The sequence below is a fragment of the Canis lupus genome, chromosome 33 (assembly GCF_011100685.1).
Source record: "Canis lupus familiaris isolate Mischka breed German Shepherd chromosome 33, alternate assembly UU_Cfam_GSD_1.0, whole genome shotgun sequence".
NCBI classification, from domain to species: Eukaryota; Metazoa; Chordata; class Mammalia; order Carnivora; family Canidae; genus Canis; species Canis lupus.
In genome coordinates, this window is record NC_049254.1 from 4,863,661 (window position 1) to 4,891,225 (window position 27,565).

At 36.6% G+C, this 27,565-nt stretch overlaps 1 protein-coding gene across 20 annotated transcripts in view; it reads left to right on the plus strand.

The window, feature by feature from the left end:
- Positions 1-27,565, plus strand: part of EPHA6 (EPH receptor A6) — an 872,069-nt gene that overhangs the window by 628,164 nt on the left and 216,340 nt on the right. For all 20 annotated transcript variants that reach the window (XR_005383133.1, XM_038582514.1, XM_038582517.1 and 17 more), the window contains 3 exons: positions 4,384-4,492; positions 7,619-7,692; positions 10,610-10,735. Coding sequence is in view for 19 of the 20 variants with exons in the window: in XM_038582514.1 (XP_038438442.1) it covers positions 4,384-4,492; positions 7,619-7,692; positions 10,610-10,735 (309 nt within the window). In the remaining variant the exon portion in view is untranslated. The remainder of the gene's footprint in view (positions 1-4,383; positions 4,493-7,618; positions 7,693-10,609; positions 10,736-27,565) is intronic.

Genomic DNA, 27,565 nt, shown 5'->3' on the forward strand with positions numbered 1-27,565 from the left:
ACAGGATGACTGATATCTTTAACTTACTTGTACCTACAAATTCTCTCTCTCTCTCTCTCTGTAGATAGGGGCAGGTAGAGGGGTAGTAGAGATGTCATCATTCGACTTACTACAGGTACAATAGTGAATAAAATCCCTGCCCACATGGAATTTGTAGTCTAATTGGGAAAAAATTATGAAAGAAGTCATTTCAATAAAATATGATGGAAATTTATAGGTAGAAGTAGTACAAGGGTCTATGGGAACATAAGTCTGGGGACCTAATCAAATCTAAACCATCAGAAAAAAAAATTAAAAAGCTTTCCAAATGATGTGATATTCATGTAGGAGGAGTGAATAGGAATTGACCATAAAAGAGAATTTGGCATTCTCAAGCCACTGGAGGAAATTCAGCTTGGTTAGAGAATGATAAGATATTAATCTGGAGATACACACTTAAAGCCATTTATAGAGAGCCTTGTGAATGAAGTTAGGGACTTCATCCTGAGTAGTCATAGTTTTGTGATTGGCTAACACTAATATGATGAGGCAGAAATTATCCCCATTAAGGACCAAGAGCTGCAGCACTGATCATGAGTGTTCCTCTTATTTTCATATGGAAAATCTTATTCTTCCCAATATTTGTAGGATTTATAGATAACACAGTATCATCATAAAATTGATCTGAAAGATTGTGACAAAGACATTTAATTGAACATTCTCATCTTAGAGACATGAAACTAAGGTCAAGCAAAATGGATTGAGAACCCACAAAAGAGCTGGATCCTGCCATTTGTTCTGTTATTAAAAACGATAGTGTAAAATACTGACAATAGCATGGGCCTGGCGCCTGGCAAATCAGGGTTGAATTGGCAGCTTTCCTGTGTACAAGAAGGGTGAATTTAGGCAAATAAATATAACCACTTAAACTAGGAATAATAATAGTTCCTACCTATTTTTTTAAAGATTTTATTTATTTATTCACGAGACAGAGAGAGAGAGACAGAGACACAGGAAGAGGGAGAAGCAGGCTCCATGCAGGGAGCCCAACATGGGACTCCATCCGGGGTCTACACGATCAGGCCCTGGACTGAAGGTGGCGCTAAACTGCTGAGCCACCAGGGCTGCCCCTAGTTCCTACCTATTAAGACCATTGTGCAGAATACTTTGATACTGAATTTGAAGCACTAAGCATAGTGCTAGAGGATAGTTTGGTATGAAACAAATAATGGGTGCTATTGATTATAATGATGTCCCTAATTTGTTCACAATCATCCCAGCCCCATAATCCATGGCGTTTTACTCCTGGTATAATAGTGCATCATTTTATATGCTCTTGTTTTCAAATGACTTATATATTTTTATACAGTTGGGTCTTAAACAACAGGGTTAGGGACACCAATCCACCCCCACTGCCCCATGCAGTCAAAAATCCACATATAACTTTGACTCCCCAAAAACTTAACTACTAGCCTACTGATGACTTTACCAATAACATAGTCAACACATATTATGTATATTAATTATATACTGTATTCTTTTTTATATAATAAATTTATTTTTTAATGGTGTTCAATTTGCCAACATACAGAATAACACCCAGTGCTCATCCCGTCAAGTGCCCCCCTCAGTGCCCGTCACCCTTTCACCCCCACTCCCCACCCTCCTCCCCTTTCACCACCCCTAGTTCGTTTCCCAGAGTGAGGAGTCTTTATGTTCTGTCTCCTTTTCTGATATTTCCCACATATTTCTTCTCCCTTCCCTTATATTCCCTTTCACTATTATTTATATTCCCCAAATGAATGAGACCATATAATGTTTGTCCTTCTCCGACTGACTTACTTCACTCAGTATAATACCCTCCAGTTCCATCCACGTTGAAGCAAATGGTGGGTATTTGTCATTTCTAATGGCTGAGGAATATTCCATTGTATACATAAACCACATCTTCTTGATCCATTCATCTTTCGATACTGTATTCTTACAGTAAAGAATGCTAGAGATAAGAAAATGTTAAGAAAATCATAATAGAGAGACACCTGGGTGGCTCAGTGGTTAAGCATCTGCCTTTGGTTCAGGGCATGATCCTGGAGTCCTGGGATCGAGTCCTGCATTGGGAACCCTGCAGGAGGCCTGCTTCTCCCTCTGCCTGTGTCTCTGCCTCTCTCTGTGTGTCTCTCACGAATAAATAAATAAAATATTTTTAAAAAATTATAATAGAAAATACAATTATAATACTGTAGTGTATTATCAAAAATTTTTTTCATATAAGTGGACCCATGCAGTTCAAACTTGTGTTGTTCAAGGGTCAACTATATGTTAATCTCCAAAGAAGAGTGTTTAGGATTTCTGGTACAGAAGTTAAGAAACAATTATACAGGCATATGCATTTTTCAAAGTGTCACAACTTAATATTCTGTTATTTAATTAAAATTTTAACTGAAGCAAAGTTCATAAATATGTAATTGCAAGTGTGAAAAAGGAGATATATTAGCAAAACTGGCAGTTTGCTAAGCAGTCATTGAAGTTAAACAACAGTGTTTTATAACAAAGTAATCTGATTTTCAAAAGACCCAAGTACATAATCTTCTCCTCTCTCTGAACTTTGTATATATGGTCTTAATAAATCACTTGCCACCTGGCTATTATGAAAATACAGGCTCTAGTTTTAGAACTCTTGAATTATATATTTTACAAATACAGCTGTCGCTAAGTAAATGTTTTCTTTTTAAATGCCATCTTCTTTATCTTCAAAAATTTAATGTTGTTTTCTGTAACATCTTTTCCTTATAATTTGTTATTCAATAATTTTCAATGTGAAAATGTGACATTTAAGAGCACACATTAATTCCCACAATATCAGTGCTATTTTGAAGATTAGGAAATTCATTGAGGACCTAATAAAAAATCTTCAGCACGTTATTTTTTGGATAAAGTGCAACCCTTTACCTTGAATCTGCACAGACTATGAGCTAAAGGAAATAGATGCTTGAAAATATCTTAATTAAATCATAGTGACTAAAATCTAATTCCAAGGTTTAATAAATTTCTTACTGTAAACTGAACATAAATGATTTTTTTTTATTTACCTTTAGATTTCCCAAAAAGCTTCTTAAGGGCTGTGACTGGTTTCTTATTCAACAATAGCTTTTAATGTTCAGATATTTTCTTGTAGATATGTCATTTTTATTGAGGAAGTTATTACCCTGGATATAAATTTGCACATAGTATACCGAGTACTTGATGCCCAAAAGATCTACTTCTGTGAAAGTCTTAAAGTGCCCAAGTTTAATAAATTTTTATGGGAATTAAACGGTTTGTTTCCCAGTTATATTCTTTCTTTTATTCAGTTTTCTGTGTATAAACGATTTGATTAACAGATTTTTATAGTAAACAAAATAAAAATCAAGCTTTATTCTATTTAAAAGGTAGTAAAGGGACTGATTGATTCAATACTTTAGAATATTTATAATTAAGTTTATTATTTAAGTTATAGCGTAAGAAGGAGAAATGAACCATAAATCTAAAGATTGAATTCTGGTGATTGGTATGAATTCACACACCAATTCTGTGTGAAGTTGGGCAAGTTCTTTACCTTCTCTGGGCTTTGGTTTTCTTACCTCTGTTATTAAGCAATTGTACCTATCCCATCCAATAAAAAATATAACTGATTAAAACCTCTCTAATACACAAATAAGAATGTCTAATGAATTAATTGAACTAATAAATTTTAAAAGATTCCTGGAAAGTAGTAAACATGCATCCAATACAGTGTTAGACACAGTTTTGTTAATTAGGAATAATATGTTGGTACCATATGTTATCTAGTCTTTTCTTCAAAAAAGGAAGCTTTCAAATGTCATTTTTTTTTTAATTACTGCTAAATATCTAAGAATTTGCTATGTACATCCTTGTGCTGTAGAGTGCAAATTCTTAACTTTAGTGTTTGAATTAAGCTCCATTAAATACAAAAAAAAAAAAAAAGCTTATTCTTAAATGAATTATGCAACAGTCTTTCTACTTTGTGGAAAGAAACACCAAAACAGTAGGTAAAGCCTATAGTCTGTTGATTAAAGTGTTTAAGGAAATAAATAGCAATTACATAAACAAAATCCTTTAAGTCCATCTGTTGATTTAGATTTGCAACAAATACTTAATCCTAAAATGTGGGATATTAAGAATCCATCTACTCTATTGATATTTTTGTGAAAAAAAAGAAGAAAGGGTATGACCTCAATCTTCAGACCCTTATTTTAGGTTTGCATCCTATCTGCCAAATAAAGGCAAACATAGTAGGGATTTTTGGTATCCACTAACATATTTTCAAGCATATACCAAGTTGTAAAATAATTTTGGTAGTGAAATGTCACCCAGGGAAATTTTAATATTGTATTTGTGTTTCAGCTTCTGACATGGCGGCAGAACAGGGACAGATTCTCGTCATAGCCACCGCAGCTGTTGGGGGCTTTACTCTCCTCGTCATTCTAACTTTGTTCTTCTTAATCACTGGGAGGTAACTAAAGCATACTAGATTATTTCCAAGATTTGTGAATAACCATTCTCTGATATACTTTGTATTCATACACTTTTAAATGTGACAAACCATGTTTGAGAGAAAAGATCAAGGCAGATTCTACTCTGACTGAGGTTTATATGATAAGAGAACCACCAAGGCTAGTTGTCTGTATCAAGGCTTGTGAATGTGAAAGCAACTGAAGACTTGATAAAAACACTTTGAAAGCTATGAATCATAAATTCTTACTCCGTTACTTCAGAGTTTTTCCTTTGCTACATTCAAATTTTACCATGAAAGGGATTTTTCCTGGGAAAAAAAATAATTCAACAGAGAATTTATATAAAAGCTCCTTATAAAGCTTCTATAAACTTATGTATTATATTTATTTATTAAATATTGAAAGGAACTATATTAGAATTATATTCTGATTTTATAGACCCAGTGTTTCTCCATTTTAGTGTAATAAGGATGAAAATTTAGAGTAACAAATTTAACATAGCAAAAGATCTAGATATGAATCCTGACTAGCTGGTTGAAGAGCTTCACCCATCTAAATCTTGTATTTCTATTTTTGCACCACATTTGGTATAACAATGAATTAAAACAATTTATTGATTTTTAGATATATTGGTTTGTTACCAGGAGGCAGGTACTGACAATACAGAGATGTGAATAAAGATATTATGTACGAAATCATATAAAAGAACAAGTATTATTTCTTATTTAAGCCTTGATATTAGGCTTCAACTCTTTGTCAGATATTGTCAAGATGTAAGATCACAGTTTTATTCCTACAAGGGGAAAAATTATTCCTTGTAGATTATTAGTAGAGGCACAAAGAATACCTCGGGAGTTTTCTTGATAATCTGAAAAACACACATACTGCAGAAAACCAATGTCATGATTTAAAAGTGCAATAAGCATGCTAGCCAAAAAAATACATATCCATGATTACACCAGCTAAAGTATAGCATCTCAACTGGAAAATGTTGATATCTGATAATGAGCAGAAATAACAAATAGCTACCTTTGGGACAATAGTTAGTGAATCATCAGCACTCTTTTTGTTTTGTTCATTTTAAAATTCTACTTACATATCAACATTTTATTAAAATTAATTTTAATTAATTATAGACATGCATGCATGGAGAATTATTATCTACAATTTTAGAGCAGGCTAAAGGTACAAATCAATAAATTCACAAGTACTTAGAAGGCACTTACCAAAGGTGGATCCCTGTCTGACTGTAACTGAATAATTAGAACAATTATAATAATAACAATAATAATTTCAATTCTGCTAAAGGTGTCAGAGTTTGTTGTAACAAACCCACTTTTACAGAACTTATCAGGGAACAAAGAAACATGAATATTATAATGTGGTTGAGTAGAAATGGTGACTTCTTTAGGAAATTAATTGTAAAAGGGGCACATTTACCCCATGTTTACTTAAAATTTTTATGTATAAATAGGCCCAGTATTGCTCTTGTAATAAACAGAGAATATCTCTCAGAGTGTCCTGTTTTGTGAGGCTGATTAGCTGAAAGAAGAGTCATAGCTATAGTAATAAGAAAAAAGAAAAAAATATATATGAAAGAATGCAGGAAATACCAATAAATTAATCCTAATAAAAAGTACTAGTTTGGGCATGCCCTGGTGCCACCATCTCAGCACTTTTGCCCAGCACTTTGTTTCTCTCTCCTTTTATACCTCATGCTAACCTCTGATAATTCCTTTTGTCATCACAGTCTTGTACCACCATCTTTAATAGTGGGCAAATCACAAATTTTTGATTCTCTAAACCAACTAACCATTTGGTTGAAAACAAAATATTCCATATAATATTCTACAAATACCAAACATGACCTACAAAATCCTTAATGACTGGCAGGGGAGAACTGGTTATGAAAACAACCAAACAAAACCCTAAGGATCCCGGTGGAGGTCTAAGCTTGTTTGAAAAAAGAAAGGCTGGGGTGGGGGGGGGGGGGGTGTGTATAGAGTTCTTCTGATCCTATCTAAGTCTGTCTTGTAAGAAGAGGAATTAAGTACAATTTTGGTGCATAGAAAGTCACAATGACAACTAGGTTAAAAAAAATAAACATGTCAACACTTTATGTGTTGCTATATGTTTAGCAAACCTTTAGCCTTTAGGCTAAATCAGTTTACCCTAATAAACTTGAGAGATGGGCTCAAATGTTATCTTTATTTGGGATTTCTGAAGCAGAATTTGAATACCACTTAGATAATTTAATGATAAAGAAAAATTTGTACTAAATTATTTTCAGCTCTTACTTTCCATATTTGCCAATTTATATGATATTACAAACTTCTTCTTTAATGTTCTACATCCTGGGGAAGATAATTTCAATTACACAAGATAAAAAAAAAAATCATTCTGAAGTATCCCTTAAGCACTGTGATGGGGGGGAGAGGTATTCATTGGAAATTATTCTACAAAAGCTATAAAACATTTCTGAATAAATACTCAATTTGCCATAGGGTTTGAGGATAAATTCACATTGAAAGATTGGATTGTATACCACAGATGTATTCTGTTTAACCATTTGGAATTAGAAATTGAATGAACTGTCAAATCATATGGATGCTGATGAATTTATTCATGTTGAAGAAGTCATGCAAAATAAGCATCTCCTCTTTCTTAGAGCACAATTATCCCAAGAGAGAACAGAACATACCTCTACCAAATTTCTGACATTAAAAGAAAAACCTTCCCCTTAGCAATGAAACTAGAAGATAGTTGTCTAAATGTCTGAGATTCTGACTCAAAAAAACTTTCTCATTTTGACTTTTAATGCTTTTTATCAACTCAGCTATTAGAGGTTATATAAGGAAGGACATGATGGTTATTATTGATTATAGCATATTCTCTAAGATTCCTATCATTTGGATCAATCAATCTAGCTGAGAGTACTTTGTTCTAATCTGGACTTAATTTTGATGTATAGGAAAAGCCTTGTATAGAGTATTTTCACGTGTTATAAAGATGTTCTTTAAAAATAGCCTTTATGATAAGAACTTTGCCCATGGGTGGTAGGTATTTTAGTTGGTTTTGACTCTCATCCAGTTCTAAAAATAAGATTCTGTTTACCCTTTTAAAAGGTGCCAATGGTACATAAAGGCCAAAATGAAGTCAGAAGAGAAGAGAAGAAACCACTTACAGCAGAATGGGCATTGTAAGTAGTACAGTGACTCTTCATTGTTCTACATTCTTCTAGCCCTCAAGAGTTCCTTTTAAAGTCATATCCACTGAGTTGGGAAAAATCTCAAAAGAAACCAAAAAAAAAGTACTTCCAGGATTAAGAATTTTCTTCTGGTTTCCAGGTTTGTTTGTGGAAATTGCACCTGCTTCCCATTAAATGCTAGTACATTTTTACTAATTCTGCTTGCTGGAGAACACGAAGACAATATGCTAAAAATACAGGATGACTGCTTTTATCTAGTTATTTACCATTCACAGTGGCTTCTGAATGTGAGTTGGTTTTATTTAGTAGAGCATTAGCCAAAGAAACATTAAGGAATTTTTATTCCTTCTTGTAGGGATTGTCATTTAAACATATAACAAATCAATTTACAATTCATTAACACTAAAAAAGAAAATCAGCTCTTTAGCTTTTAGAATATGTATGAAATCCTTGAGCTGACTACAAGGTTATATTCATTTGTAAAATCTCTTCCCAAGCAAGCTATAATTACCACTAAAGTTGGTTTGGTAATTGCCACCCTCTCCTCCCCAACACCCACCTCCACCTCCACCTCCAAATGGCAAACTGCTTTGTCAAGCCAGCTTCATGGTCGTGAGCCTCTGAATTAACAAGAAAGGGATGTTCCCTAATTAACCACGATAAAAGATAATGTGTGAAGCACGTTGTTTAACTATTTAAATTCATCTTTACTTCAAGTTGACCAAAAGGAATAAGGGACTTAATCTATGTCACGCTCTCAAGGGGGCAGAAAGGGTTTAAGTGAGTATATTATAAACTAAGAGGGAAGTTTAGGGCTATTTCTCTAAGGCTCACAAGATTTTTCAGTGGTCTGTGGACTCTGTATTAGAATGTTCCATCCTCACTCACCAAAGTTCTGACTCAGAAGGTCCAGGTTAGGGCCAAGATATATGCATTTTTAGCAAGGTTCCCTAGCTTTTTTTTTTTTTTTTTTTTTTTTAATAATACGTTTGTGGCTCACTACACTGGCAGAGAGTAGAAAGCTGAGACAGCCACTACCAGCCATGGGATGAGCTGTAAACACTGTGAACAGTTGCGGAGAACTGGATCCAAACACCTGGACAGATGACATATGCTGAGCCTTCTTAAGATGCACTGCAGGGCATTTAGTACTGAAATACAGAGGAAAAAGATCCTCCTGAGGTGTTATTATCTGTTTTCCGACTAATGGTTTAGCATTAACTAAACCAGATGTGCCCAGCAAGAAAAAGTAACCTAAGGTAGCTGAAGAAGTAAAAGAAAGATAACAAACTAATGTTTAAGAAGCCATGGATAAGTTAAATAAGTAACCAGATAGTCAAAATGGGAACTAAATTTTTCCCTTATACTACCTATATTGTGTTGACAAAAAAAAAAAGTGATATTAACACCGTAAATCCAATTGGATACCATGAGTTATGTAATAGTAGCCACTAGATTGCATTTAGATTGTTCAATCTAACACCAAAACTCCCAGTAAGTTACAAAGTATTGTGAGGAATATGGACCAGAAGTAAAGATTATCTGATCTCTTTTCCCTCAAGTCTAAACTCTAGGAAGTCAAGAAAAGCACAGTATTCAGAATCGTTGTCAGGTTTAAGTATACCTAGAATGCTTCACCGGCAATATTTCAGGAAGTCCTAATCTCACAGGTGCGTTATCTAGTAGCAGAAGACCGTAGGCAAAAAGTAATGAAAGAAAGCAACAGGCAAAGCAGACCCATGAAGTAAATTCTGCTAATCATGGGCATTTTATCACCTCCTCTAAACTCACTCTATTTTTCTTTGTCTGATTTTGAGATTTTCTTGCAAGAGCGTGTTTCTACGGAAACCCAGCCAACACTCCAGATATCATATGGTTTTCAAAATCAAAAGTAACAAAATCAAGTATCATCCATCCACTATGCCATGCATGTGTATTTATCTTTTAATCCCTACTAATTCATGTTCAACAAAAGCTTTCTGTGTGGTTATTACCCATAAAAGCATACCTAAGGTATTTGGGAAGATACACAGATGTATAAGAGATGATCTCCTGTCCCCCAGGAGCCAGACATCTAACCCGGAAAACAAGAAACCAACCAGCAAAACCGAGGAATATCCACAGGGAGTCTGTTACTTCTTCAGATGCAGGAAGAAGTTGCAAATGACTATGTATTCAGACATTCAAGTTGTCCGGCCATCCCTATTCATCATCCTAACTGCCAGTGGGCCCTGAGCCCTCCACCCCTTTCAGAGAGAGTAGCAGCTACACAGCCAGTGATCAGATTTGGGCCTTCGATTCCCACACTTTCCTCCAGGATACACGGGGGTCCTTTCCAGGATCATGTGCAGTCTGGCTATGGAAGCAACTGCAAGAACAGGAAAGGCTGTTGTCCACTGTCATCTTCCATCACTCTGCCATGGGGTCTGTTCTTTATTGCCTGAGAGTTTCTGGACTGAGGCATGAGTTTAGAAAACCCAGTGCCCAGTGCTAGTACAAAAGTTCCAGGAGGGGCCTGACCGGCTTGCTTGTTTTGGAGGAAAGGCGCCTTCCTTTCTCCTCCATGTCCTGAACCAGATCAGATATGAAGTGTATGGGTTATTAGTGAATAGGTGAACTGATGAAACATTTTACAGAGATATAATCAATATGTTTTCTGGGACCTGTCAGCTCACTCTCTATTAAAGCACCAGGTTGTTTTACATTAACAGGTAAATAATTTTTTTTTATTCCAAGCACTCAAAGCTATAATGGGGGGTAAGGAGGAGTGGGACAAAAAGAGAAAAGACAATTGAATTTAAGTAATTAACAAGAATGACTACTTTAGTATGTTAGTCCTTGTTTTAAATATACACAAGATGTGTAATTACTAAAATACTTTATTAAATCAATCTTTTATTTGTTGCAGTACGTTTCCCAGGAGTTAAAACTTACATAGATCCAGATACATATGAAGACCCATCCCTAGCAGTTCATGAATTCGCAAAGGAGATTGATCCCTCAAGAATTCGCATTGAGAGAGTCATTGGGGCAGGTAAACATAAAATCATACTTTTGAAGATAAGATTCTATGATGATTTTATAACTGTTTACCAACATAATACTTTAAATCTTAGCCAATCTTAGTCATTGAAAAATTTTAAGAAATGAGAAGTAAAATAATCTTACATATGTTATTTTTTAAAAGTATTTTAAGCACCTAAATTCATTTTATAAGCAATGAGAGAATTCACAAATGTTATTTCTAACTCCTGTGGTCTTCTTTCAGTATGGAGATAACTTATAATGATGAAACTAGAGTGATGCAGGAATTTATTTTGAAGATACAACTTGAGGAACTTTTCCTAAGTTATTATAGATTTACTCACACCCCAACATACCCTATAATTGGTATTCATATTGATAACCCTGAGGCCTTGCAAGATCCAGAAGTGTTCTGAAAATCATTGAGGATAAAATTAGCTTCTATATAGTTTTATATCATTTCGATGCTAATTAGTGATTTTCCCTATGCAGAATGTTCAAATAACACTGTTTTATTCAACTATTCAGGATAAATACAAACTTATTGTGAATTAGCTCCCAAGAGTTCACTCTATACATTACTTATGGTCAAAGCCTTCCAGCCTTTGAGAAGGAGAAGGAAAGAGTTCAGTCTTCTTTTCTTTGCGGGGTGGAGGGTTGTCTTTAAGGCAGTAACATGGAAATTGCAAATATGTCTATTAACATCTCAGTGGTCCAAATGCACCTACCTGAGCACAGAGAGGGAGAATTTGAAATATACTCTCTGACTAGAAAGCCATGCATGCAGCTCAGAAGAGATGGGAGAAGTGTAAGTAGAGAAGGGACATGGGATCGTGAATCGGGGTATTGGTGTTCTCTAGATGCTGAATATCTGTGTGATCCTTTGACCAGAGCAGAACATTCCGAAGCGTGACCATTCCAGCCAGGTATTATGTCTTCACGAGGGCCAAAGAAAGCAGCTGATTATCCTTTGTCTCTTTCCAAAGCCCTTCTTTGTCAGAGGACCAGCTGCATAGTCTGCAGGGACCAATGCAAAACTGACAATGTAGAGTCTCTTGTTAAAGTTATTAAGAATTTCAAGACAGTGATATCACAGCTTCTAGCAAATGACAGGCCACTTCTAAACTCAAGATTCTGCATGACGACTCCTATTAAATGGACTCTATTGCCCAGATACACAGAAAATCTAGCACCATACAAGAATTCCAGAGACATTTAGAGAGTCCTTCCATGTATCACTTTATTCCCTAGGCAAAGCGGACCATCTCATCTCTTGCAAAGCCAGATCTCCCTTTGAAAGCTGACACAAGGGGCCTATACACTTAATCCTAATGCTCACAGCTGAAGAGGTTGTCTTATCAGAAAGATTAAGAACCTGGAATGAAACCAGATTCTGTATTCTCTTCTGTTGAACATAAAGCACATCAATGGGCATTAAAGGTATAATTGAAAGAGTGATTGCATTATATGCATTTAGTTCGGGGATTCATTTACTTAAGACAGCAAAGAGAGGAGAGAGGAGGCCAAATAATTCCATTGCACCTACATTTGGCTTTCTTCCTCGGGTCCCCAAGAAAAAGTGGCATGTCCTTTTATACTGCAGTGTTCAGTCCTCGCATAGATAACTAGAAGCCTTTTCCATTTACAGCCCTTTGTGCATAAATTAAATGCCAGTATCTGAAATCATAATGTTGAGAAATAAAATCAAATATCTAACTATTAACAAATAAATTACTTTCATTTTTAGTTTTTAGGTTTCCTTCAACCAACATGTAAATTTTGTCCTAAAAAAGTGTAATATATTTCCAAAGCAAACAGTTAACTGTTAGAGACTATTTTATAGCATATTCCTTCTACTCTTGTCTCACCTCTACTAAGTCGTATTGGGACTCCTCTCATTTGGCAAAAACAGAATAGCTAAACCATGTAGTAAGCCATATACATCAGTACCTCTTTTTTATATTTATTTACCTTTGATTATTCAACTTTCAAAAAATAAGCTTTTTATTGTCCATCTTCAGAAAAAATCATAAAAATGCCTTATGAGGCACAGTTGTAACATACCTTCCTCTTTGCATTTCTGGCCAGTACTACTTTGTTAATTAAACCCATTGTGTCATGTTCTTAAAACTCTATTTGAATGTGGAAAAAAATTAATGAATGTGTGGACATTTCTCATAGCAGCAGTGTGAAAAAGGCACTGTTTGGTCAAACTAAAAAAGAATTAATACAATAATGTTAACATCTGTGACATAATTACACAACTGGTTACTTACCCAACATTTTACTATAAATACTTAGGTTGTTTCATATCCTTTATTTTTCCCCACCTATTTGTTTCTTCTCAGACTCCTACTTTCTCATTATCTGTGTGCATTAGGTATTCCCCTTGGAAATGTAAATTAAATGACTTAATGGCAGTGTAGACACTGGACAGAGGAGTGTTAGAATGGAGGAGATGGGAGAGAGGCAAGGTATGAGGTCTTAGTAATTGTCAAGGGAAAGAAATTTAGGTCTAATTAAAGCACTCAGAGTAGAGAGTAGCCATAGAGAGGATACCTAGATTCACAATTCATTACTGAGGAAAAATCTTTTTTGGTGAAGAAATAGTTAAAAATGTTGTCCTGGGCTCTGTCCAACAGTAGTGAAATGAATGTTCCAACTTTATGCAGAGAAGAGCCTACATAGTCAGGCTGTGGATAGGCAGCAGGTGTAGTTAGTAGGCCTCTGAGTTTTGGGGTTCCTTCAGTGGGATTAGATTCTAAATGAAAGTGAGTAAAAAAGCTGAGGGTTGATAAAGCCTGTGTTCTCTACAGGCTCATGCTTTTGATTCAGATCAGGTCTGGATAAGGATGAGTGGCCCAGTTTAAATAGTTTCCAAAATTGACTTCAGTTTGAAAGTTAAGTTGAAACAGAGCTTTAGAGTCAAACAGAATAGAGTTGAGTGGTGATTCTGCAATTTAACAGTTGCATGATTTGAGTCAAATTCTGGGTGTCAATTTCCTTATCTGTAAAATGGGCATATATTACCTATACTACCTATACTACCTTCTGGGGTTGTTGTTAGGCTTAATTCAGATATATATGTATAAACACCTGGCATTAAGCACAAGGTATGCAATAAATCATCTTCACCCGTCTCCCCTGGTGTGTTTTATCATTGAAGCCTTAATATAAATAGAAATTGAATTTTAAACTTTGATAATGCTAATGCTTACACTGGCTACTTCCATTTGGAGATTCTTTAATTCTGATAATGAATAAAATTTGTTTTTTATTAAAACAAATGATTAAAATTTGTTTTTTATTCAGCACCTGCTCAAGGCCTGGCCCTGTCTTAAGTACTTTTCATATATTTTCTTGTAAAATTGTCACCATAACCCCATGAGGCAGATAGTATTATTTTTATTTATAGATGAAGAATGAGGTCAAGGAAGATTAATGACTTGTTCAACATTATAAGTCTGGGTAGTAGAAGACCTGGGGTTTAAACCCAGATAAGACGGACTTCTAAGACTACCTACCATTCTTTTTTTTTTTTTAATTTTTTTTAAATTTTTATTTATTTATGATAGTCACAGAATGAGAGAGAGAGAGGCAGAGACACAGGCAGAGGGAGAAGCAGGCTCCATGCACCGGGAGCCCGATGTGGGATTCGATCCCGGGTCTCCAGGATCGCGCCCTGGGCCAAAGGCAGGCGCTAAACCGCTGCGCCACCCAGGGATCCCAGACTACCTACCATTCTTAACCAACATGTTATATTGTATCTGTATTACTAGTTCACTTTATTCTTCCTCAAACCAAAAACACTTGCGTCCATAAAAGGTATCAAATGTGCTTTAAAAAGAAACCGTTCCTAATTTTTAAAATCTCAGTTAGTTTAAAGATATTTAATATCTTATTGAAACAGAAATTTTAATCTTCTGAGAGACAATCAGGAAATCATTTTGATGAAAGAATATTGAATTTCTTACTCTGTACAGATATTTAGAGAATAAATATGTTTTGTGGAGAAAAGAAAATAAATTACATTTAAATCAAAGTCTGAAAGAACCAATTATAGAGATATTCACAATCTGGAAATCACTGCAATCCTTAAAATTTTATTATTAATATTTTATCATTCATGAAAATGTTTGAGAATTTGTAGACATCAAAGGCTGTTTGTATTCTTTTAAAATTTCAAGTATCACATTAATTTGTGTATAAGTGCTCAAAAATTATGTAATACTCACCTACTCCCATATCACAAAATATGGGAATGGATAAATATGAGAAATTTGAGAATATGGAAAATGAAAAACAATCTGGAAATAGACAAAATTATTTCTGAGGCCAAAGAAAATAATGCTTCAAATAAATAAAGAGGCAAGCGAGCATTTTCATGGTGGGTGGGGCTGAGGACGCACTTTTATTGCAAAACTGTTATTTGCTGTTGGCCAGTGGGTCCTATTAGAATTCTTTTCCTTGTGTTTTGCTCTAAAGAACAAATGTCATTCTAATGCCAGCATTATCAAATGCCATTTATTGCTTATTTTTACATTTCTGAAATTTGCCTTCTCCTTCTTAAATAAAGGTATGTCTTTCTAGAATATTAAAAGCCCTAATTTAACTAATGATAAGATTATTCAGAGTTAAGTAAAGCATCTTTGAGCATTTGACTTATCAATGTAATTCAAATGAACTGTCTCAGAGAAAAATCAGCAAAATCTCCTGTTTGTGCTGTAAATAGCATCTTTTCTGTTTTGCTTTTTTTTTTTTTTTTTTTTTTTTTTAAGAATGCTTTCCAGGCTTCTAATTGGGAGACACAATATATAATAATTAAATATTTTCTAAATTAGTTGTTAGAAATGAACCCCAAAATAGCTACATTAAAGTTTTATGAAAGAAAATTGTGGAAATGATATCACACTTAATCTGTAATATTTCTTAACATGTTCACTGAGAAATGTTTGTTAGATGGCTAATATCTACTTATAAAAGGCACTGGGCTAATTGATTTGTTTGTTTGTTTGTTTTTCATATTAAGTCACTATGCTTATCAAAAGCATATGGAATCAACCTGTCTTCCACAACCTTTGTCCTGAGATTTTCAACTTTATAACTACCCAAATATTATGTGACAAATTCTTGGAAAATGTATTCTATATCTAGACTGAATACACACACACACACACACACACGTATATGTATATATACATACTTAAAACTCCTTATCTTTCACTAAATTTTACTTTTTTTTAATGAGTTTTCTAGGACACTTTTTTTTCTGGTATATCACTATTCTGTTTAGTAGTGGCAGCTTATCTTTGTTCATCAATACAGGCCTGAATTTCCATGAAAATGCACATTTCCATTTAAATGAAGTGAGTAGCTCTGTTGCATAGAAGACTATCAAGATCATCTATCTTCTTTGACTTTTTGCATCATAAAATGAAATACTGTGGCCAGAGGACTGTAAAACAGAAATTCCCAGGTTAACAGAACCAAGTCAGATTAGGATAGAATCATTATTTTACACATATCTTGAGAGATAATGAGAAAACTGGTAAACTGAATTTTAATCACGGGCTGGGAAAGGTCATTGAAAGGCTTTCCTTTTTTTAGGGCAGTACTGAACCTAAACCATTATAAGAAAAACTTACCTTGCTGAGTATAATTTTGAGACATTATTCCATTGAAAAAATCATTCTTGTGTCTCTAAGCCCATAGGGCACCCTCTTATATTTGACCTTCCCTCTTTCCCTAGTCTCGGTGGAAATGCATAATATCGCTCCGTCATTCATATTCTATTCCTTTATCTATACAGAACTCATAATTGCCTCTACTATCAGCCTTCTCTTCTCTTGGCTTAGTGTCACCATATTTTTCTCTTCCTGGAATAGTCCAAGAAGTTTTAACTATTGGTTTCTCAGCAACCATCTGCAGGTAAAAGAAAGTCAAAAGGACAACAAAAAAGATGTAAAAAGGGAATGACAAAATCAGTGACTTATTCAACCTAATATTTGGTTCTAATATCGCCACCTCCTTTGAGGTCATAGTTGTACTTGCTAATGTGCAGGCAAAATGCCACTTTCCTTGCCACTCTTAATTCTCTCCTGCAGTCCCCCAAATAGCCTTTCTGGAATCTACTCTTTTTTTTTTTTTTTTTTTTTTTTTTTTTTTTAGTTATCATAAAGGAACTCTTAGCCCCTCTATTATTTTTGTTCCTCTTCTATAGCTATATTGTATTTTTTTGCAACATGACAAAAGGAGCATAGGCAGTATTCCAGATGCAGTTTCACAATTCACTTTTTATAAGAAGAAACTTGTGTTTATGGCCTGTTTGCCTCTGTATTGGATGAAATGATCTTCTCAAATGCAAATGTTGTTCTTGTCCATCAATTTAAAGGATTTATGGTAGAGGTCAGATTAATTTTCTTTTCTATTCTTAGAAACTCCTTTGCCCATCCAATTAGACTGAAAATATGATCAACAGTAGGTTCTGGCAAGACTTTTGTGCCTTTTACTCATGAATTTCATAGCATTCTAAATCAAATGATGTAATGAAAGATGGGCTTTTATCCATTCTCCCTAGACATTATAATATGAATAAAAAGAACAGTTAGGAGCCAGACAGACCCAGGCTTGAATCACAGTTTTACTATTCACTCCATAACATTCAGCAATTTACTAATCTCTCAGAAATTTGGTCTGTTCAACTATAAAATGGAATAATAATAATAATAATAGCTATCTTGTAGGATTAATATAAAATTTAGAGATGATACATCCTGAGGCCATGTCATACAGTAGACACTCCATAAAAGGGCAGAAACATGACTATCAGGTTAAAAATAGTTTCTATATTCAGTTGAAATGACTAAGAAAAATGGTACTCTATACTCCCAAAACACTTTTGATATAAATATCTGCCCATACAGAATTCTACTGTAGATGGAATGATATACATGATTTTTAGAGTTAGTTGAAAATTAATAATTAAAAAAGAAGTTTTATTTTTGTCAATACATTAAGAGTTTTATTTTTGTCGATACTGTAAGAGGCATGCCCATATGAATAAATTCTTTCCTTTTTTGTTTTTCTTTCTTTTTTAACATTTAATTCATATTTTAATTTTTATTTATTTTTTAAAAATATTTTATTTATTTATTCATGATAGACCTAGAGAGAGAGAGAGAGAGAGGCAGAGACACAGGCAGAGGGAGAAGCAGGCTCCATGCAGGGAGCCCAACGTGGGACTCTATCCTGGGACTCCAGGATCGTGCCCTGGGCCAAAGGCAGGTGCTAAACCTCTGAGCTACCCAGGGATCCCCCTTTTGTTTTTCTTTTTAATTAAACTCAAAACTTAATTCCCTCTGTATCTTGTGAGGCTATATTATATGTGTGTTTCTGTGTGTATGTTTATTTTTAAACTTAACAAGACATATGATGAAATGACTTTAACAAAAGAAAATTTACTTTAATATCTTAATGTAAAGCCAATGTAAACTGGACTTATAAATTTATTCCTGGTACATCTAAAAATTAATAGGTTGACTTATCATCAAAGATAGGACTATATATCAATTTCATAGACTTTCAGTTAATTCTATTTACTTCTATTTCAACACTCCACATCTTACATAGGAGACCATTTAGGGTGCATCTGCTATCTTACATATGCACTTCCCAGTCGTGCAAGATGCCTCATCATAGTAGTTGTTGGAGAAATATTTGTAAATAAATAAAGAGTAAATAAGTAAACGACTAGAAAAATATAGAATTATACCTAAGTAATTATGTTAAATGACTATACCTATCTGGTAATCAGCAAAAATCCTAATATATTTGGAGGGTAAGTTAAAGCACAACACAATATAATATAAAATTAAACACAGTATATATATAAAGTAAAAGTAAGAGGGAAGAACAAATATATAGAGGACAATTGTAAATTATAATAATCGCAGTACTTTGTGTTAATAGTTACCTTGACAAGTCAGACCAAAATCATAGAACTTATTATATGCCTTTGTAGTTGTATAGTGAAATACAGAATCTTACAGAAAAGATTACATTGTAATTTTACTTTCTGTTTAGGTTGTGTAACAGATGAAGTATTACTAAGAACTTAGTAAGTTTCCAAGCTTGGATAAATATTTGGATAATTATTGATAAAATATATGCGAAAATGCATAAAACTTGGCATCTGTTTTCAATACAGGACTCCAAGGAGATAGGGAAACTCAGGGCACATTTTGTATGGAAAGAAAAAAAAAAAAAAGATCCATTCCCTTAAGGCTAAGAGCCACAAGAAAACCTACACATCATCAGTTTTTGCCCCTTATATTTCATTAGTCATCTCTTGCTCCAGAACAAATCACCCTAAAACTTAAAACAAGAATACGTATTATCTTACAGTTCCTGTGGGTCAGGAATCCAGGCACAGCTCAGTTCCTATAGGATGGCTGCAAGGTTGCTGTGAAGGTGCCAGCTAGGGCTGTTGTCTCATCAGAAGCTCAGATAGGCAATGATACACTCCCAAGTATATGTATATGACTGCTGTCAGGATACAGTTCCTTGAGGGTCGTTGCCCTGAAGGCCTTAATTTCTCACTGCCTGTTGGTTGGAGAACACCTTCGGATTCCTGCTATGTGGGCCTCTCCAGCATGGTAACTTATTTCATTAAAGCCCTCAAAGAAAGTCTGCTGGCAGGATAGCGTTCTACATTGGTGAATAATGAAATGTGAATTAAGACCATAAATCTTATTACATGATTTGCTTATGTCCTACTGTAGTTCATTTAGCATGAGGTAATTAGTTCATTGTTCCCATAGTGATACTTGTGTTCTGAGTCTATGTATTTAACTAATGACTTCAGTCTTTGTAGCCTGTCCAAGTTATCTTTTGCTATGTGAGCAAACCATCCCAAAACTAAATGGTTCAAATAATAATCATTTCATTCACTCATAATTCTCTGGATCAGCATTTTGGTTTAGGGCCCTGCTAGAGCTGGAGGTTTTTGTCTTCTGGTTTCACCTAGGGTCACTCCTATGCATGATAGCTCAACTGGACAGTGTTGCTATTAGGTAGTTGGTCTAGGGGGATCTGGTTCCATAGGGCTTCTTCTTCTCCATAGGGCTACATGTGACAGTCTCAAGGCAGTGTTGTAAGCAGATAAGAATGAAAAGAGTTGTAAAGTCTCTTTAGACTTTGGCCCTGAACTCCTCCAACCTAATTCTGACACTTGATGTTGGTCAAAGCAAGTCACAAGGCCAGTCCAGATAAACAGGTTCTACTTTTTGATGAGAGAAACAGCAAAATCACATCACAAAGGACATGCACACAAGGTTGGGAAGAATTTGTAGTCATGTTTATAATTATATATAGATGATTATCTGAAAAAATGAATCATTATTTGTTAAGCCTAGCATGGATAACAGGTTATGAATTTATTTGCTATTTTCTTTCTATGGCCATTTTTGCTTTGCACTCCTAATGAATGATACTCATGTTTTCCTTATTTAGTGACTACTAGGTAATCTGCCTTGGGTTAGGGACTATGAGGTTTATGAAAATGAATAACAAAGGAGCTCAGGCTTAGGAAGGACATGGAGTCAGTCCATTAGGCATATAACCCTTGATTTTGACTCAGGTCATGATCTCAGAGTCATGAGATTGAGCCTCGGGTCAGGCTCCACACTGGGCATGGAGCCACTTAAGATTCATTCTCTCTCTCTCTCCCTCACCCCCCTCAGCCCATCCCTACCCTTTTTACTCTTTCCTAAAAGAGAGAGAGAGAGAGAGAGAGAGAGAAAGGATGTGAAAGAAAGTGTAATATGTAAGGTAGAGAAGTAGAAAAGAGAAGCATTGCAAGTGGACAGAATGTGTGTATAAGACACTATTGACATTCAAAGACTCTAGAGATCACCTCAGACTTAGCAGTTAGATTGCATTAGATAGCACTTGAAAGGTAAGAAATGCCAAGATGAGGGAATCAGGTTAGTCTGGGAAAGAGAGAAATGGTAGAAGAAGAGGTGTGGAGATCGCAAGGAGGAATTTTGGACAATTTCAAGAGATTTTAGAATTAGATGTCACTGGCTGTTTCCTATATCTTATTTCTCTTCAAAGTGCAGGCTCTTCCTTTTTCTTGAAACAAATATAACTCTAGGCCTGTTTCATGGCCGTTAATTGAAATGGCCTTTTTAGTTTGGTGACTTTTTAGTTTTAATGACATACTTTAAAATGATTAAAGAAAAGAGGAATTGTTGCTTTTATTGGGCAAATAATAAAAATAAAATAAAAGGCCTTTGCTTCATCATGACTGAAGTTCGTGAGAAGCAAATGAGATAACGTGGATTCTAACTGACCATCCAACCTTTATCAAGACATGACCAGAGACCGTGTTCACTGCCTCGCCAGGCAGCACACTCCCTTGGGAAGAGTACTAATAAACAGAGAATCTCTGCAAGTAAAAATGTGCATTTAATCTTAGAACACGACCCACTGGTACTTGTTCTGCCAAATTTATACAAGGTAACTCCTCCAATCCTTCCACACACACACCCCCATGACCCCTCAGATGTTTGAAGATAACACGTGAATCTCATAAATCTTTCTTTTCCAGTCTATGTTGTCTATACCTTCCAGCCATTTCCATTTCCATCTGACTGTGATGTCCGGATACTGCATCACTCTCATAACCTTCTCTGGGGAGCTAGAGTTCTTCTTTGAGTCTTTTTAGAATTGAACCCAATTATCCAAATATTTCTCTGATTAATGCCGAAAACATAGGGCTAGCACCTTTCCTGCCGTGCCTCAGTTAATGCAGCCTGAGTTTGCATTTTGCTTTATGAACAGCTGCCACACACGGTTGGCATAGGGAGTGCTTGCCACCAGCTTATCCCCAGTGGCCTTTCTCAGATGAGTTGCTCCTACACAAGACTTGTCGCTATACGTGACCCACTGATGGTAGGATGGTGAGTGCAAGGCTATGTTTTATTTATACACTCACACTGTGTATCTATATAAATCCTAGATCTTCTCTAGCTATTCACACTGACATATATTTCCTCATATTTCCATTTAATAAATATTCCAATTAAATTTTATCATGTTTGTGTAGCTGGATCTTCTTAAACTCTCTGGGTCTTCTTTCATTGCAGCTCAGCCTGCATAATTCTGGTCCTTTCCAGCATCATCTGAGTTTGTTCTGCCTTGAAGTTTAGGTATGTATCTCTCTCATGACTGAGCTCAGAGCTCCCCGCATGGCAATTGTTAATACACTCTGTAGTTTCCTGCTTTAGGAGGATAACTGCATCTGCGTTGTTGGAATTTGGTACTTTAGGGACACCTATCCCTCCCTTATTATAGAATCTCTGATCGTGGAATCCACCCAATCCATGTGCAGGTTTTTTAAACTGCCCCCCTGAGGTCGAATGGCTATAGTCCTGGCTAGGGCCTGTTTCCTAGGCTTTTAGATATCTTGGAATGAAAATGGCCAGTTTGGGGGCACTTGGCTGGTGTGGTTGGTTGAGCACCTGACTCTTCCTTTGGGTTCAACTCATGATCTCAGGTTGTGAGACTGATCCTCACATCGGGCTCCACGCTCAGTGAGGAACGTGCTTGAAAATTTTCTTTCTCCCCCCACCTCTGCATCTCCCACTACACTCCCTTTTTCTCTTTCTCTCTCTCTCTCACTGAAATAAATAAATAAATCTTTTTTAAAAATACTTATTTATTCACGAGAGACACACGGAGAGAGGCAGAGACACAGGCAGAGGGAGAAGCAGGCTCCATGCAGGGAGCTCGACCTGGGACTCGATCCTGGGACTCCAAGGATCAGGCCCTGGGCTGAAGCAGTGCTCAACTGCTGAGCCACCCAGGCATCCCAATAAATAAATCTTAAAAAAAAAAAAAAAAAAGTTTAAAAGAAAATGGTCAGTTTTTCCAAGTTTCCAGCCTTTACATTCCATATGTCTTCACTCAGAATGAGATCCAAATCATGACTCCTTGACTTTTTGAAAGATGGAAACGGCGGACAAGGCAGGTCTTTGTGGTCCTTGTGGCCTCCTGTGTGTTTCTTCCCTGGTGCAGGGAACACTCAAGGATGAGCAGGTATGTTCTGGAAGGACCGTTTGGAACCTGGGGCACCTGGGCGGCTGCTGTCTAGAGGGAAATGCCTGGTCCGGCCCTGCCAGGGTCCTGCCCAACTTGGCTTCGCCCTCTCGGGAAAGGCAGCCTATCTTGGGTATTAACGGTGGGGAGGGGCCTAAGTGTCTGCACGACTGAACAAGCTGTCTGCATCCTGGCATTGCTCTCGGTGCCCACGACGCCCAGACCCCGGGTCCCCATGGGTGCGCTTTGCGGGCAAGGACCCCGAGCCCTTGGAGGACCCTCTGCGCTCCTGGACTCAGCTCTGGGATAGCTGGCTTCAGAGCCCCCCCTTCACTGACTGTATCACAAGGAGGCTTCGGTGTTAGTGAACCCACACCCTTTGCATGAGGACAGCCCCCCCCCCCACCGTGGCCCCTCTGAGCTGTGAGCTGCACACCTACACAGGATGCATACAAAGGTAACTCAGACGGTGTCACTTTCTGCTCACAAGCCTCCAGTCATTGCTTGACCCATTTAGAGTGGAATGGGTCAAGCAATGACCTACTCTTCACCTACTAGCTACCCCTTCAACTTCCCCTCACACAACCTCTCCCTCGCCCCCTGCTCTTTGGAAACAGTGGATTCCTTGCTCATCTTCAAACGTGGCTCATGCACTCCCCTCTCAAGACCTTTGTACTTGATGTTCCATCTGACTCCGAAGCACTAGCTCCGGGAACACCGTGGCTTTTCCTCATTCTCCTGCTTCTTCCAGCTTCTGGGACAGTGTTACTTTATCAGAGACACCTGTACAGATGTTTATAAAGTAGCACCCTTCTTCCCACACTCTTTCCCCCTTACCCTGCTTTTTCTCTGAAGCAATCATCACCGAGCACCATGTATTTGTTTTGTTTTTCCTATTACCTGTCTTCTTCTGTCTCTCTTATTCACTGCTGTTTCCTTAGCCCTTTAAACAATACATGGTACGTAGTGGGTGCTACGTAGCCTTCATGACTAGATCGAGAATTTATAATGCACAAAAGTGATGAAAGTATTCACCCATAAATGACTTTTATCCTCAAAAAGGGTTATATCCTAGTGTAGGATTGGAGTGAGGGGAATGTAATTCACCCTATATATTCCTAGGGTTAAGGGTTGTGATGGAGGTATGATAAGGAAGTCTCAACCTCTCAGAGGAAAGGCATACGTGCTAAATTGAGAGATCAAACAGGGTGACCCAAGAGGTGACTTCATCCTGCAGAAACTGGAAAGCAGGTGACGAATGTTAGAATTATGCAATCAGATTTACAATGAACATGATCACTCAGATGTCTTGCGGAGGAAGAATTTCAATGCTCAGCAATTGGCAGGAGAGTAACCAGTAAGAATGCAGGGGTTCATGGGAGCAAGGGACATAGAACTGGTCTCAGTTTTCTGACCAGAATGACTAAGATAAAGAACACAGGAAAAGACAACCAAAGAAAGAAACAGAGGGAGGGATCTTTAGAGATTTAAATGTGACCTGTTGAAGTATATGTAGAAGAATCCAATAGTTTTCAAGCCAAGAATGAAAGTCTGGGCTCTTTTGATGTTGTCTTTTTGTTTATGAATGTAATCAGAATCCTCTATTTTAGAGTTTTCGGTTCTGAATATGTACATTGTCTTTAAATGTTATGGCAATGACTTCTACAAAAAGGTGCAAGTCACTATGGTCTTCTGTAGTAAATAACATTTCTTTACCCCATTATCTATACTTCCTATGATGACAAGCAATAACGGGATGTGATAAGAACATTAATTGCAACGTAGAACCCACCCCACGGATAGCGGATCCTCAAAACACAATGCCTATTTTCTAAATACTCGTGACCAGGTTAGTGAAAGGAGAGTGAAAAGTGAAGTTCTTCCTAAAGTGGGCAGCATGTCTTGCTTGACAAAGTTGTACACAAAGTTCAGAAGGCGTCCGCTCAGCTCCTGGTTGGGGAGTGGGCCCAGATACTGCAGAAGCTATTCCCTGGCTGAGGATAGAAAACTTAAGAGGAAGGGAGGAGAGTTAGTTACTATTTTTTAAGTATTAAATATGAAAAAGAATAAGTGTGGTTTGTTGTCTTCACATTTGATGCTTTAGTTAATATCAAGATTCACTTGCTGATTGATGGAACAAATGCCCGTGGTACATTCACTACATAGAACACAATGGCACCTTTTACTTTGCTCCATAAAGTTTAACAGCACTCTCCACAAAAGCAGTAGTCAACAACTTAATTTTTAAAACCTAAGTGACTGGGACACCTGAGTGGCTCAGCAATTGAGTGTCCGCCTTCAGCTCAGGTCGTGACCCCGGGGTCCTGGGATCGAGTCCCGTATCCGGTTCCCTGCATGGAGCCTGCTTCTCCCTCTGCCTGTGTCTCTGCCTCTCTCTATGTGTCTCTCATGAATAAATAAAATCTTTTAAAAAAAGATTTAATTTCCTTATACACCTACCTCTCCTTTCACTTTAGTTACCTTTGTAACTGTTGTTACCTTTATAAATTTCAATACTATTTTTAAGTCTTTTATATATTATTCCCACAAATATAAGTACTTAATTTTCATACCTAAAATTTTTACCAGTAATCAAAATGCAGATATAAAAATAGCTTATTTTCAAAGCACTGTACTAACGTTGTAAATGTTTTGGCCCTTTCTGCTAAGATTTCAGATATGGGAGCTCCTCGTAATCAGATGTTAGTTTTTGCTAAGCTGGGAAGAGAAAAAGGAGGGTTAGCCTTCCTTAACCCAACTGCTGAATCATGTAGGTTCTTTTAAATCATGCCATCTTCTCCAAAAGTAGGATTGTTCTTCTATCTCCTACTGGTAACGCTGCCAGAAACTCATGGCTGAGCTTCTCTAGAGCAGAACTCCGCACACTCTGGCCCGCAGGCCCAACTGCCCATTTTCCTGGGACTCACCCACACCCATTAGTCTACTTATTGCCCGTGGCTGGTCTGGTGCCACAACTGCAGAATTAAGTCATTGCAAGGGAGTCAGAATCCTCCACAAGCCTAAAATATTTATTAACTGACTACAAAGTTGCCAACCCCTGCTCTGATTGCTGTAGACTTGAGCATCATTCAGTGGAGCCTCATTCGGCCACTATAGTCCCTGCTTCCATGTGGACCGATGCCTGAGTCTCAGCCTTTGTTCCGGTCACCTACCTGCGCTGAGTCCATTATTCCCGTATCCCGACGGTCGTTCTTTCTCTCTGTCTCTCAATTAAGTATCTTCACTTTGTCACTATCTTTACTTTGTCACTGACTTCCTAATCAATAGTGGAAAGTTTGCAGAGGAATTACATTTTCTGGATTCTTTTATATCTGAAAAATGTCTTTTCAAATAAACACAGTAAATAATTAGTCTGAGCATGGGATTGTAAGTTAAAAAATATTTTCCCCTCTGAATGTTAAAGGTACTGCTGTCCCATCTTTTAGCTGACAACACGGCAGCTGACCAGTTCCATGCCTGGAGGCTTCTACCTCGGAATTACATATTAATGTGCAGCACACATACAGGTTCCTCCGAGCCAGAGATGCTAGCTTTCTGAAATTGTTTAGTATTATTTTTCTTTTTTTTCTAGAATAAATTATGTTCCATCTCTCCTATTTGAGAGGGCAGGAAAATGTGTCTTCCGTTTAGAGATATTTCCATCAAAATCTCTTTTTTATTATTATGGTCAACACCCAGTGTTACATTAATTTCAGGTGTACACATACTGATTCAACGACTCTATGCATTATGCTGTATTCATCACAAGTGTGACCAGTACAGTTCCACTGACTATATTCCCTATGCTGTGCCTTTCATCCTCATGACTTATTCATCCCTTCGCTGGAAGCCTGTATCTCCCACTATTGCCTCATGCAGTTTTTCTCACCTGAGCTCTATTAATCTGTTAGTCATTTGCAAAACCCCTGGTTTGAGGTTTTTGCCATCTTAAACATTTAACTCATACATTTGGTGTTTGGGTTTGTCCTGTGTAGATGCAGATTTGTTCTGTTTTCTAGCAGACTTCTTCAATGATATCTCGATAATTCCATCTTCCAAGACTTCTATGGAGTATTTGTTTCTATCATCGAAATTTCCAGAGATTTCTTTTTTTTTTTTTATTACTTATTTCCTTCAACATCCAGATCTTTCTTGATGGATGAAATATCTTATAACATGTCATCACTGCTTTTTTTTTTAGTTTTCTGGTCTCTCCCTTATGTCAGAAACTCTTCTTTTATGTTCCATGATTCTTGGCTTTCCGTTCACATTCATGAATAAGGCAGTTTGGTGGCTTTCTATGAGAACACAAATGTGTCTGCAGTAGGTGTCATTTTGGATGGTTAGGAGATTATTTTATTGTAGATACTCAAACGCCAATATGTGGTATGTGTGTTGGAGATATTCATGTAGTTGAGGAGTATTAATGGGTACTGTGGGTTGTTGACAGGGAGACAGGAGGTTGCTCTGCAGAGAGGAAAGAATTTCACATGGTGGAAACACAGATGGACTCCTGGCTTAGATGCACTCATTAGGGCAAAGGGCAGGGGTAAGATGTAGGGCCCCAAACAGGCCAGGGTATAGATTGGAAGTTTTATAAGGAAGAATTGACCACTAGTTCCCACAAAATATCAAAAGATTCTTTCCTAGAAAAAAAAATAAAAGATTTATTTATTCATTCATGAGAGACAGAGAGAGAGAGAGAGAGAGAGAGGCAGAAACAAAAGCAGAGGGAGATACA